We start from the raw sequence: 15,347 nt of genomic DNA on the forward strand, positions 1-15,347 counted from the left end.
TTGTGACTCCAATAAATTAAAACTTATTTAAAAGGTTGAAATCCAGGTAGCATTATCACACTAAATTTGTATTGGTAGTATTGAGGTATGACATGTGTACATTTTGGCATTAAACGTCAAACGCGTCAAATTGTCAAGCTTATTATTCCATTTGACAAGTTGTCTAGAAAAAGTAAAAACATAAAACATAACCTAAATGATTTGACGATGGCTATGTTTAGGGCTTTAGGAAGAAATATTCCTTTCTTAAAAGAACAATTTGGAGCGCTCTTAGGCAATACTAGTACTTCCGTAAAATTTATATGTGGAGTAGTACTTTTAAGTTATGGGTTATCATTCTCAGATGAAGCTGTCAGGGTGATATCTGTTACCCCTGGCTATTTAATGCCCCCATCCTTTTGGATATGGACGACCTTTACGTTCTGTTTCATGGAAATACATTTTTATGAAGTGTTAGTGGACATTGTAACTGTGGGACTATGTGGGAAGTTGATAGAACCTTTATGGGGACAAATGGAAATCATGACTTTCTTTGCTGTAGTTAATCTGGGTGTAGCTGTATTGACCACTGCGTTTTACTTTATTTTATATTGTTGCACCTTTAACACGGAGTTTCTGTTTAGTGTACACATACATGGATTAGCTGGATACATTGCTGGAGTTTGTGTGACAGTGAAACAGATTATGCCTGATCTAGTTATATTGAAGACACCATTTGGAAAAATAAGCAATAGAAATGTACCATTAGCAGTATTTTTCTTATCTGTCATAGTTAAGCTTATAGGACTTGTTGATGGTACTTATCCAACAATGTTTTTCAGTGGGATGATTGTTAGTTGGGTGTATCTGAGGTTTTATCAGAAACATTCTAATGGTACCAGAGGAGATTTGGCTGATTATTTTACATTTGCAAGGTAATGTGAGAACATATTTTTGTCTTTTTTTTTTTTTGTTATGGCATGGACTCTGTCAATCAGCCAGTCACAACATGACTACTATATCAAGAAGATTAAATATTTAACACATTCGCGGTCATGACTGCATATGAAGTCATTTACTCCATAAGAATACATGTATAAAATGATAGTGTGTCCGCTAATGTGTTAAAGACCGTAAGTCCATAAAATATCAATAACGAAGAAAAATTAGTTCAATAGCTGTTAAGAGGTAATTTATGTACTGAAATAAAGAGATGGTACTAAGCTAAGGTAAGCTAATTATAGCCTCCTTTCAACATCATAGGTGTGTTCAAAAACGATCTACAAAAATTTAATAACAATATCAATAAGATAAGAATAATAAAATAAGAATAATAATAAACAAAACGGTGAGGTCCTTAAAGTTCCATAGCAAGTTTTTTCTTTGTTTTTATCTTCCACGGCTCCCTACTCAATTCGAAAGCAGCCTTGCTATAGACTGTCCAAGCTGCTCACCATATTTTCTCTATATACATACTGTTGTGATCTTATTTATTTATATGTGATGATATTCTTATATGTAATTTAATTTAATTAATGCATTAGTGATAATCTAATTTATCAACCAGATCACATATCAATATGTTTTCAATCTCAGGGCGAATTATAAAATTACTTACTTACTTTCGTGACTTCTAAGTATTTCTCAGTGGTTCCTAATCGGGATAGGAAAAAAATAAAATAATACACACATATGGGTTACAATTATAAATCAAAATTTTGTTTATTTTATATAAATGGCAATTACTGCTTAATATTTGTTAAATCTTATATTTATTTAATACAAACATTTAAAAATGGGAATCTTATTTCCTTTTGGTTTCCAATTTAAAACTTTTATTAATAATGAAACTATCAGGATTTATTAGCAACAAATTGATTTAAGTTTGATGAAAATCTTCTGATATTAGCGATTATGTTCTTCAATTTTTAATGTGGTATTTAATACAAAAACCCATACATTCATGTCTTGACAAATGAGACTGACCTTTATCTGGTGAACTGCGAATGTCCTCACACAAAAACCCGTTTCCTCCTACCCTTGGTTGCGATGAAAAACTCGTCCTGGCCTCCAGTAATGTTCTCCTTTGAAAACTACCTCGTATCGCTCACGTTCCTGCTTTTCTCGTGATGCTGTGTTCTACCTTTTTCGAACCACTTCAATCAGCCACCAGGACACTCTTTGCTCAAGGAGATTCTTTTCTCTCGACTCGGCCTACCTCTCGTTCCGATGGGTACTCAACACTCACGGAACTATACCGGTGTTTTCACTCTTCGTACACTACCGTCCACCACTGGACTTCACCTCTCCACTGCTCAAAACATTCTGATCTCTCATCCTCATTCAATCCCCTACTTTCTCAATATCCCTTCCAGATTCAAAAATCAACATTCCACCACAAATTTTAATTCGCCGTATTCCTCAATACCAACTTTTAATCTTTCTAAATATGTTTAATGGATTTCAAGAAAAAATAATCATTTCCCAATTTAAACTTACTTTCTACTTTTTACAAAACTTAATGACCTATTATCTATTTCACTGAGTCTTATTTAGCGTAGGCTAATGATCGAATCTTCCGCGAAACACTATAATGGTCCGCGTCACTCAACTTGTTTATCTTAGGCGCATTGTTACCGAGTTTCGTACACTTCTTCGAATCACTTTCTTAAAAACTAAATATAATAATTTGTTGTATACAGGTTGTTCTAAATTTACATGCCCGTGGTTGAGAAAATTGAAGATCTTTTATATTAATTTGAATTTTGCTTATAATTATAAAATTTTAATTCTCATATCAAATAGAAATATAACAATACACATATACTTTTAATACTTGACACTACAAAACTATTTTGGTACTTGACAGAAACATCACCAACGCATTATACATACTCTCTTGTCCATTGTCTCTTATTTTTGTCTTCATGCATGATAAAAATAACTTATTGAAAGAAAGCCAGCAAGACAGTTGCCATTAAGTTATTGTAGAAAACCTTAAGCTTATTACACAGTTCTTTGTATTTAAGTGGTGTGGTTAAGTTTCCGGCACAGGTAGAAAGTAATAAATGTTAATCTATTGAACAACTGCTAGTCAGTATGTTTACCTTTTGAAACTTTTTATTTATTCATTTTACGGATATACCATTTTCACAAAAGTAAACGTCAACCTTTAGAAAGCATAGGTTGCGTTAAAAAAATACAAACCAAAATTAAAATTAAACAAAATTCAATTAAATCAGTATCTTAAGTTATTAAGTAATGCTCAAAATCTCAACTGAGTTCTTAAATGTTGTTGTAGATATTCCAAATACAGTAAAACCTCCGTTAACTTAAGTAATTGGGGGAGAGGCCGTTCCATATAACCAGAATTTCGGTTAAAAATTACATTGTTTTTTGTATTCTTCTTGTATCAAATGACATAGAATTCGTGGTCAAAGTTGGCAAACGCATTGTTGTATATTATTAAGTTGCATTATTTAGTTGTGTATTAAAGTAATGTTTACGATATTGACAAATTAACATCGAATTGTTTCCATTTTGCGATAAAAATTTACTTTTTGACAACATTATTGAAACTGTCAGCTGTTTCAGTTAAACGATGTTTCGGTTAAAAATGTTTCGGATAACGGAGGTTTTACTGTAACTCTAAACTATTGCTGTGCTCATTGGCAGTTCGTAAAATTCTTGTAATGGGTTCGTTTTGACCATAATTTGTAGTGTGAAATGGAATGTTAAAAATCCCAGTGTTACGAGTTCTTCTATTATTAACATTGAAACTTATTAAACTTAGTAACTCTGGATCTTCAACATATCCATTTATAATTATAAAAAAGGAAACATAAATCTGCTTCAAACCTTCTATGGTGTAGTGATGAGATATTAAGTATGGACAGTATATCATCATATGTGTACTGCTGTCTAATAAAACCATTTTTGTAAGCACATACCCTCAAGAATTTATTTTGAACTCTCTTGATACTGTAGATGTTAGTATTATATCGATGCCTCAGAAGCCAATCGGTGTAAGTCAGTAAGTGTTTAAAATGAGATACTAAGATGTTTCTGACAATAGTTGCAGAAATACCTATAAGTAGTTATTAAAAACAAATAAACTGTCTTTATTTATCATAATATGGGTAACATATTCATAAATACAAACAAGGAAATAATAATATTATTTTATATTATAATAATAAGTGTTATATCTCATAAGTCATTTTTAAGGAGAATGTGACTTACACCGTTTGACTTCTGAGGCATCCATATGAAGGAGACCAAATGAGAGAACCATACTCCAGAACTGACCGAACTAAACTGAAGTATAACATTTTTAAAGTTTGTACCGAAAATTGATTACAGTTTCTAAGAATAAATACTTAACAACACCACTCAAATACAAATGACTGTGTAATAGGATTAAGATTAAGGTTCCTGCAATAACTTGATGGCAACTGTACTCTGTAGGTTCATTATTGCTAAAATATAATTACAAATATAAATAAGTACAGTCTAACTAATTTTAACAGCTTATGGAAGACTACACAAATTAACAACTTGACTGCCATGTGTATAAACTGCTCGTCAAAAGTTAGGGATATAGAAAATTCTGATGAATTTTTATAGTAGATTTTTTCGTGAACAGATTAACAGATTCCGCTAATTTTTTTTTTATTATTTTAGACTTTTCTTTAGTATTTACACAGTTATGCAAAGGTTTACTCAAACTTTTTTTTTGTACCTATACCTGGTGGAAGAAAAGAAATGTTTTCCTTATGTTAAGTTTGAGATGCCCTGTAGGTAAGATGAGGTACAAATGGGAGTATATATCAAAATTGTATTGTAGTCTTATTTTTTGTGAACATTTTGTTTTTCGAATGTCCCTGATATCTTTAGAAATAAAAAAATAGACAGTTTTGTAATTTAACATGTGTTTTAACCGAAACAAAAGTTTGAGACACCTTGTAGGGAGAAAAAGGCACAAAGGTGAGTACACCTCGATATTTTGTTGTAGTCTCATATTTTGTGAATATTTTATTTTTTTAATTGCTCTGATATCTTTAATAACAAAGAAACTAGACGATATTACTCTTTAATATGTGTTTTAACTGACAACATGTGTCACATCACACACATGAAACATAGAAAAACATATTAAAGAGTAATACCGTCCTAGTTTCTTTGTTATTACAGATATCAGAGAAATTAAAAAAATAAAATATTCAAAAAATATGAGACTACAACATAATATCGGGGTATACTCACCTTTGTGCGTTTTTCTCCCTACAAGGTGTCTCAAACTTTTGTTTCGGTTAAAACACATGTTAAAATACAAAACCGTCTATTTTTTTGTTTCTAAAGATATCAGGGACATTCAAACAACAGCATGTTCACAAAACATAAGACTACAATATTATTCTGATGTATACTCACATTTGTACCTCGTTCTCCCTACAGGGTGTCTCAAACTTAACACAAGAAAACATATTTTTTTCTTCCACCCGGTATAAGTACAAAAAATAAGTTTGAGTAAACCTTTGCACAATTGTGTAAATACTAAAGAAAAGGCTAAAATAAAAAAAAAATAGCGGAATCCGTCTGTTCGCGAAAAAATCAACTGTGAAAATCAGCATAATTTTCTATATCCCTAACTTTTGAAGAGCAGTTTATCTGAATATACATAGTGTGTGAGCTCAAATTACAACATGTATATTTATATATACACAGTCAATAAAAATCGTTGGCCACAAATTAGTGTGGCCCACAAGACCCTTCTGGTGAATTTGGTGAGGCAGTCAAAGTGATAAAAAAAACCTTTTATGAACATTAAAATTTCTTTAAAAACCAAACGATTGTTGAGAAAGTATTTACACCTATTCTCAAATGTTTATGCTTTTTCGTAAAATATCTAGGGTTTAGATTAGAGACAAACATAAAAAAGAATAAAATCTTTCTGAGATGTTTGACCATATCATAAACTTTCAGAAAAGAATTAAAAGAGATATAATAATTAATCAATAACAAGTCAATAGTCCTAGTTAATTCTAGTATGTTCCAGTGCCTTATAACTATTTAATCACTATCATATCATGTGTAAATACATATAAACCTTTTATATTCCTTTGTATAAAATGTGTATGGATTTAATCATCATTTGTTTATAAAGATAAAACCTTTAGCTCATAAACATGCTTAATAGTAATAATACATTTTATAATAGAAAATGAGATGATGGTTCAGGTTCATTTTTGTACATCAAATTTTTGAGAACCAATAATAGAAACTTAAGTTATGAATTGGAAATAAATATTTGCCTTACTTTATTAAATTTTAATAAGGTTTGAAAATAATTTTGCATTTTAAATGTACACGTGCATAACTGCACGTGTACATTTCAACGAATTTCGTTTGGCTTATCGCAATGCTCAAACAAAATGAATTGATGACTAAATTTTTACTTATGTAGTCAATACAATGTATGTATGGACCCTGACGGTTAACAGAGGTGACGGTTAATAGAGAGACAGATAATCGAGGTTTCACTGTATACTACTTATCATGTTTTCAATGACATGTCATTTTTGATCATGTTCTTGCTAGTTCATGTAGAAAGTTTGAAATTACCATGTTTTCTATGTGTTTGGGAGTCCATTTTTGTATTTAACCTAATTTAAAATATTAGCTTCAAATCTAACTTGGTCTCAAAATGGGTCTGTAAATATACTAACTTTTAATATTTTGCTACACACTTATCCCACCTGACCTTACTACTCATCATGTTTTCAATGACATGTCATTTTTGATTATGTTCTTGCTAGTTTATGTAGAAAGTTTGAAGCCACCATGTTTTCTATGTGTTTGAGAGTTCATTTTTGTATTTAACCCAATTTCCTAAAAATTGTCACTTACACCCCTTTGATTTGTTTCAGCTTTTTCCCCAATGTCATTCAACCACCAATTGCAGTTTTAAGTAACGTAATCCACACGGGTTTGGTTAAAATAGGATTATGTAGAAAGGTAGTTAGAAAATTTGATATGTCCAATCCAACTGGTGTCACAGTTACTGTCCCTATTGCAGATCAGCATGATATGGAAAGACGAAGGTAAGTGGTATATTGAATTATTCATGTATTGTTATGTATTTTCTTTATAACTGTTATATTATAATTAGTTAATAAAAGAAACTCTTTAATATTGATCTGAAACATATGTTGTCACGCCTTAATATGGGTTAAAACTACTCGTATGACATGATCTCTTAGATGTTCTTTCTCTGTATATGCTCTGTAATGCCCTGTTTACATCTTCCAAATCATCTCTTTTTAGCCTTCCTCTTTTCCGTTTTGCACACTCATATCTTAACAGCATTTTCTTCACATGCCTATGACCAAGTTTACATTAAATCTGACTCAGTCATTTTGTTCCTCGCGCTTATATTTTCGGAACTAAACTGGGTTGGTTCTAAATTTCAATTACTTCGTTGTTTGTTTTCCGTGGTAGTTTTTAACACCTCTGTAAATTTTATGCAGCACCTTCCTCTCTGAACGTTTTAATTTAAAGATGTTCTTTTGTTTTAAAATGCATTTTCACGTCCATAGATTACAGCAGGATGTATTTTTTATATATTTTTTTATAATACAGGGTGTCCAGAAACTCTACCGACAAATGAAGACAGGAGATTCCTCAGATAATTTTAATCAAATTCACCTAGTCCGAAAATGCTTCCTAAGGGAGCTAGAGCTTTTTAAATATGGCGTCTTGTAATTAGTTTTTCTTAAATACCTCCAGAACGCTTTTAGTTAGAAAAACTAAAATTGGTTCACATATTTATCTTCCAGAGATAAATCGATTCCATTCAGTGTGAATTTCTAGTACCAGTCATAGGCGTCCGTTTTGGTAGGGGCAACAGTTATTTTATCGCATGACTTTTTTGTTTTTAACTTTTAGGTAAGCATTTTTGATACTGGATTATTAAATTGGGAGGTATTCCAGAACTAAAAGGTGCTCTTGCTTTAAGTCGGTAGAACACACCGTTTTCTAGAAAAATCGATTTGAAAATTTTTCGTTCCCTGAAATTGAAAAAAAAAATTGAAAAAAATTTTCAAAAAAAAACGGTGTATTTTACCAACTTAAAGCAAGAATAACTTTTAGTACTAGAATACCTCATAATTTAAAAATTTAGCGTAAAAAATTCTTAAAAATTAAAGACAAAAAAGTTATGCGATAAAATAACTGCTGCCCTACCCAAAACGGACGCCTATGACCGGTACTAGAAATTCGCAATGCATGGAATCGATTTATCTCTGGAAGATAAATATGTGTACCAATTTTCGATTACAAGACGCCATTTTCAAAGTACTCTAGCTCCCTTAGGAAGCATTTTCGGATTAGGTGAATTGGGTTAAAATATCTTAAAATTATCTGAGGAATCTCCTGTCTTCGTTTGTCGGTAGAGTTTCTGGACACCCTGTATACCTTGATTAGAAAGGACATCTAAGTAACTGATTCTGACGGAAACATAATCTTTTTTTTTTTCGTTTTTCGGAAAATTTTTCGTTTTTTGAATTTGAAAAAAATATTGAAAAATTTAAAAAAAAACGGTGTATTTTACCAACTTAAAGCAAGAGTAACTTTTAGTACTAGAATACCTCATAAATTTATAATCTAGAGTCAAAAATGCTTAAAAATTAAAGACAAAAATGTTATATGCGATAAAATAACCGTTGACTTACCCAAAACGGACGCAAATGACCGGTAGTAGAAATTCACAATTAATGAAATCGATTCATCTCTGGAATATAAATAAACGTAGTAGTTTTCGTTTTCCTAAATAGTTTTTTTTTAAATTTTTTTTTGATATTCAAAAAACGAAAATTTTTCAAATCGATTTATCTAGAAAACGGTGTATCCTAACGACTTAAAGTAAGAGTACATTTTAGTACTATAATACCTTACGTTTTAAAAATCCAGGCTCAAAAATGCTTAAAAATTACAAACAAAAAAGTTATGCGATAATATAACTGTTGCCCTACCCAAAACGGACGCCTATGACCAGTACTAGAAATTTGCAATATATGGAATCGATTTATCTCTGAAAGATAAATGTGTGTACCAATTTTCGTTTTTCTAAATAGAAGAGTTCTGGAGATATTTAAGAAAAACTAATTACCAGACGCCATCTTCAAACAGCTCTAGCTCCTTTAGGAAGCATTTTCGGACCAGATGAATTAGGTTAAATTGTCTTAAAATTATCTGAGGAATCTCCTGTCTTCGTTTGTCGGTAGAGTTTCTGGACACCCTGTATTGGGACCGTGCAAGTTCGGCAAAGCGACACCTATTTCTACGCTCTGCAACTTTATTCGCACTTTTAATTATATTGGCCAATTATATTAGTCCTGGTTACTGGATAATTGTCAAGGCCATAGTTCAAAAAAATAATAAGAAAAAATAAGATTCAGGTTATGTTATTAAAACGTAAACAATTGTATGTAGTAAATAAAATTAGTTATTAAAATGCAGTACTGCAAGCAAAATACAATTAATTAAATTTACCTTTATATAATAATTGCATATCATATCAATATTGTGGAGCAACATATAATTTTTCTTCTTTAATGACAGTAGATATGAAATGTACGTCAATTTGACAATTTCAATTGACAATATGAATTATTTAAGAAAGTTACAATATTTCTCCGCTATTCGCGCACGATCGTTTCTCAATTCCCTTCCAAGTACTTGCACACCGCGAATATAATAATATGTAGCTTTTTTACAGGCCTTAGGCCCAGAGCTTTGTTGTTCTTTTCCATAGCTTTCTGCTATTTGTAAACTTCTTCCAGTCTCTTATTCCCTTTTTTCTTTTAGGTCTTCTACTACCGCCTCTCCCCACCGTTTTCTCAACCTTCTTGATTTTATTACGCTATCTCTTTGTGGTTCCTTGTAATTATTATAAACTTCCTCATTTGTCCTTTTTATATATCCTTTCTCTATTCTCGTCCCTCCTAATATTCTTCTGAAAATTTTCCTTTCCCATCTTCTTACTATTTCTTTTGTTGTTTGGTTGAATATCCATGTCTCACACCTGTATATCGCTATTGGCCTTATTATAGTCTTGTAAATCCTGAATTTCGTATTCCATGGCAGCTGCTTTGATCTTAATAAATAATTTATGGCTCCCACAGATCGATTGACTTAACTTAATCTAGCATCAATTTCTTTAATTTCTTCACACTTGTTTGTTATTCTTGTTCCTAGATATTCAAATTCGTCTATTTCCTCAAACTTAAACTCTCCTAATAGGGAATTTGCACATTTTTTTTATTACATAATAATGTTCAGTTTTGTATAAAATTGAGATTTCCAAAAGTTCACGCTTTAAAAACTCATAATAACTTCAAATATAGAAGTACAAATTTAAAGTATTCTGTATTTTAAAATAGTTCAAACGGCCATTGACGTCACATAGTTTAACTAAATGGTTCCGTTTATGGTTATATTTAGGTATATTCTTCTTTAGTTTATTGGTCTCCACCTACTTGGGTATTTGGCCAGCTCGTCGTCGCGGAATATAGGAAAAATATTTATATTCTAATGACATTTATCCTATGTCATTGTAATAATATATACCAGTTTGTTGAGATTGGAGTTTGATATAGTTATTGAAGGAAAGGTAAGAAGGTTTACTATGGAAAATAAAACCATTTTGTAAAAGTACAAATTTTCTATGAATAGTTCAAACGATCAAAAACACTTGTAACGTCACATAACTGTATTTTCTACTGACGTTTATAATGTCTAATTTAAAATTATATACAATTTTGTTTACTTTGTTGGTGGAGAATGTAAACATATAACCCGATGACGTCACGACGCGTTTTGGGCTGGCTGGTATAATTTGAATTTTTAATCGTCTTTAGGGGCCAAACGAAAAACAAACAAAACTTTTTTATCTTTGATACATGTTTTAAATTATGTTCTGTTGTGATTTATAACAATTTTTTCGTATTTAATTGTATGCAAGTTCCCTATTGTGTGCTTACCTTGAACTTTGTCCCATTCCACTTTTCTCTGCCTACTTTCATAACCTCGATTTTCATTTGATTTATTTGTAGACCCAGCTTATACGTTTCATTTACTAATCTTTCTGCTATCTCTTTCAGTATCTTTTCACTTGTCGCTACAATTGTCACATCATCTGCATATCCCACTAATTGATGACTCTTGTACAATATGTGCCCATTTCTATTTAAGTTGCCATTCCTAATGAATTTTTCTAGTATCATGTTAAATATCAGCGTTGATAGAGGGTTTCCTTGCCTAATAAATCCTGATCTGACTGCAAAATCTTCTGAGGTTCCCTCTTTTACTCTTACGTTGCAGGTCGTATGCTTCAATGTCATCATCACTGGTTCTTTAGCTTCGTAGGTATTTCAAATGATTCCATAACTTCCGCAATTTTTTCTCTCTTGACAGAGTCGTATGCCTTTTACGAGTAGGATGTATTAAGGTCTTATTTATATTCTCCGTTTAGTTTTCTAGAGATCAGTTTTAATTTGAGCATCTGGTTTAATGGTCCAATAGCTCTACTTCTGCTTGCCCTATTTTTTACATCTCTGTATCTTGGTGACTGCTTCAGTTTTTCAAACCGATCTCAATACCTATACCATTTACTTCTCATAAAATATTCAAATGAGAAATAAATAAATTGAAAGTAAGTCATTTTGTTTTAAAAATTGTTCTAAATTTTAATAAGAAGGCCATTGCATATATTTTCCTTCTCAGATATCCCTATTTTTAGATAAAACAAATAATTTGCTTATCTGTTGAATTTAAAATAGTTACTTTATTACTTACATTTGAAACAAAAACATAATTGAAAACTACTTCGTCTCCGAAAAACATTAATATTTGACAAAAATCCGCTGTATAGGAGTAAGAAACATTTTAGATTTATTTTATATAATACTAAAATATTTTCTAAGATATATTACTGGAACACTGTTGAACACTGATATTAATACAGTATGTGGCAAAATAAACAGTACCTACTGAAATGAATATTGAAAAATGTTTATGATTATTTATACAGTGAGGACGTTTGAGTTGGAATAAATTCATTTTCTCGAGAATGGGCGACTCTGGAGATAAATGCCGCAACAGGTCGATTTTTATTTTTAATCGATGATTTTTTTAAATAAGAATAGGGGTCGTGTGATAGCTCATTCGAAAGGTTATTCAATTCTCTATTCAATAATATAAACATTAACATAATTATTTGTACAGGGTACCTAAAATTTTTTTTTAATTAAATTAATTGAGACAAAAAGAAGAATGTATGTAACTTATTTAATGCAAAATACATTTTACTGCTGTCAGAAAATAGAAAAAAATGTTAATTTGAAAAATAAACATTGCTTTTTGCTTAAATTAAATGTTCAAATGGGTAAGAGGCAGGTTGGTGGCAGCTTTAATATTGAATTTAAGCGAAAAACAATATTTATTTATCAAATAAACGTTTTTTCCTGTTTTCAGACAACAGTGAAATGTATTTCGAATCAAATAAATTATATACATTCTCATTTTTGCTTCAATTAATTTAATTCAAAAAAGATTTTTTTGGCCACCTTGTATAAATAATTATGTTAATGTTTATATTATTGAATAGAGCATTGAATAACCTTTCGAATGAGCTATTACACGACCCCTATTCGTCATCACGCCCAGATAGATGACGTCACTAGTACGATATATATACCAAAAAAATATAATTTAAAAATAAAAATCGACCTGTTCCCATTTATCTCCAGAGTCGCTTATTCTCGAGAAAATGAATTTATTCCAACCCAAACGTCCTCACTATATATTTAGCACACATGATATAAGGTCGGTTTCATCAACGACGAATAGTAGTTTATTCGATGATAAAAGTTATTCGATCAATGAAACTAACACATCTACGTTTCACCAACGTCAAGTAAGACTTATTTTATTTATTTATCAAATAAATATTTATTATTCGAATAAATTGACAAGTTAACCTCGCTTTAAATATCTATAACAAAGAAATTTCGTCAGTTTAACTTTAAGTTATCAAAATTGTATTGAAACACAATAAAAATATAATCCACTAATAAATTTTATTCGACCAATAACTATTCACAGATTTATTAGTTGTTGGTGGAACCGACCCTTAGCCTTGCAATCATTATTCACCACGAAGTTTCTGATAAAACTAAGTATGACCGAAAATAGTATTCCACGATAAAAAAAAATTCTGCAAAACTGAGAACTATCCTGAAGTACCTAATCATAAGGCATACGCATTTCAGTACTATTTTTTGCCCCATACCGTGCATGGCCGTATCTATAATAAATGCGAGAAATACCTAAGTGACACACAGTTTGGTTTCCGTAACGGATTTGGAACGAGAGAGGCATTGTTTGGGATGAACGTACTTACTCAAAGACGTCGTGATATATCTGCCATTTACTGTTGTTTTATTGACTTCCAAAAGGCATTTGATCATCTAATCTAAAGCACCCTTACACTATACACTAAATGTATATTGATCAAAGTTCTAAGAGACATTGGTTTGGATGGCAGAGACGTTCGCATAATTGCAAATTTGTATTCGAATCAAACATCAGTTTTAGCCGACAGTTTGGAATCACAGGCTGTTAATATTAAAAGAGGAGTACGGCAGGAATACCCCTTGTCGCCCCTGATTTTCAACGTTTACTACGAAAGTCTACTCAGAAATGCACTTTCTGAAAGACAAAAAGGAATAATTGCGAACGGTGAAGTCATCAATAATGATTTGCGATATGCGGACGACAGAATACTCCTAGCTTCTACTCAAGAAGATCTGCAAACACTACTCGACAGTGTCGTTGTGAGCAGGCAGTATGGAAGCAGGTCTGGATCTGAACATGCGGAAAGCCAAAATACTAGTAATTAGTAAACAACAGAATATAAAACCGTCTTTATATAAATAATATCAAACTTAGCAAGTTGATTAAATTATTTATCTTGGATATCAGTTAAATTGTAACGCAGAGAGTCACGGTGTAATTAGATCCAGAATTTAGCAGGCCAGTGCCGCTTTTAGAAGTATGTCCAAGGTATTATAATAACAACGACCTCAAATCGGCATTGCGGATCCGTCTTCTTCGCTGCTACGTGTTCTCGGTCTTGCCTTATGGTGTCTAGTCTTGGACTGGATAAAAGTGATCTAAATCGCTTTGACACTTTCGAAATGCGGTGTTATAGAAGGATTTTAAAAGTTAATTAGGTGGAGAAGATTCGAAATTCCACAATACTATAACGTCTCAGCAAGACTACTGAGATTATAAAAAGCGGTAAAAAGAGAAAGCTGGAGAATAAGAGGTCCCAAATATAGGTAACTGCAAAATTAAAAAAAAAACAAAAGATATTCGTTTTTTTGTGAAACAAGATGTCGGACATCACTATGAATATGACATGTCGTGACATTTTTTATTAATTTTTCGTTCTGTACGCATAAAAAATTAAGACTTCTGACATTTTCATTATTTTTATAATATTAATATGTTGTATTTTTTAGACAAATTGCCCTAAAAGCCCTAAGCGAAAGGTTATCGAAGTCATACAGCGATAAACAACCGTTGTTACCACCAAAACAAAGTCCGAAAACGTTGCTACCGCTTCACGCACCGTCAACATCGAAACAAATCCACCACCAGAGTCCCCAAATTTTGCCCAAAGCACAATCTGATATCAGTCCTCCGATGAACATAACCCAAAAATCAGATGAGTAGCATTTAAGTCCTAACCTAAAGTATGTATAGAGTTGTTACATTATTTTGTAATATATGTGAAGTCTTATTAAGAAAATAAAGTATTTATTGTTCGTAAGTTGTTTGTTTTAATTTCTTACAAATCAAGAGATTGTATGAGTAGAAAAGTTAAGTTCATAAAGGAGTCAGTGTATGCAACCATATTTACGTTGCAAAGCATCCGTCTTTTTTAACATTTTTTTAACTGAAAAACGTTATTTCCTAAACATTGCCATTGATATAATAATAGAAATAAAATATCAAATCATCACCATAACTCAGGAGGTCCCCGTCGACACTGATTCGTTTATGGTCACAATTAAAGGTTTTAAAAGCATGTTCTAAGGCAATTACAAAAATCTTTGGTGATAGTGTGTCATCTTGTCCGACACCTCTTTGAATTTTTAAGGTTGATTCAGACCAACAGTCAAGCCCCAGTCAAATACGATACAGTCAAGATCGCTTCTATGGTTTTCCAATGAAGTAATTCTCACGCACGGTCACGGTACAGTACCAGTCGCGGTACAGTCACAGTCGCTGCCCGTAAGGGC

General features: G+C 31.6%; 1 protein-coding gene across 1 annotated transcript; it reads left to right on the top strand.

The window, feature by feature from the left end:
* The first annotated feature begins 135 nt into the window (after positions 1-135).
* Positions 136-14,875, top strand: LOC126880079 (transmembrane protein 115). The gene is made up of 3 exons (XM_050643744.1): positions 136-914; positions 6,909-7,082; positions 14,565-14,875. Exons 1-3 carry the CDS (start codon positions 208-210, stop codon positions 14,776-14,778), a joined length of 1,095 nt encoding a protein of 364 aa, XP_050499701.1. The 5' UTR covers positions 136-207; the 3' UTR covers positions 14,779-14,875.
* Positions 14,876-15,347: the final 472 nt, after the last annotated feature.

This window comes from Diabrotica virgifera, chromosome 2 (assembly GCF_917563875.1).
Source record: "Diabrotica virgifera virgifera chromosome 2, PGI_DIABVI_V3a".
NCBI classification, from domain to species: domain Eukaryota; kingdom Metazoa; phylum Arthropoda; class Insecta; order Coleoptera; family Chrysomelidae; genus Diabrotica; species Diabrotica virgifera.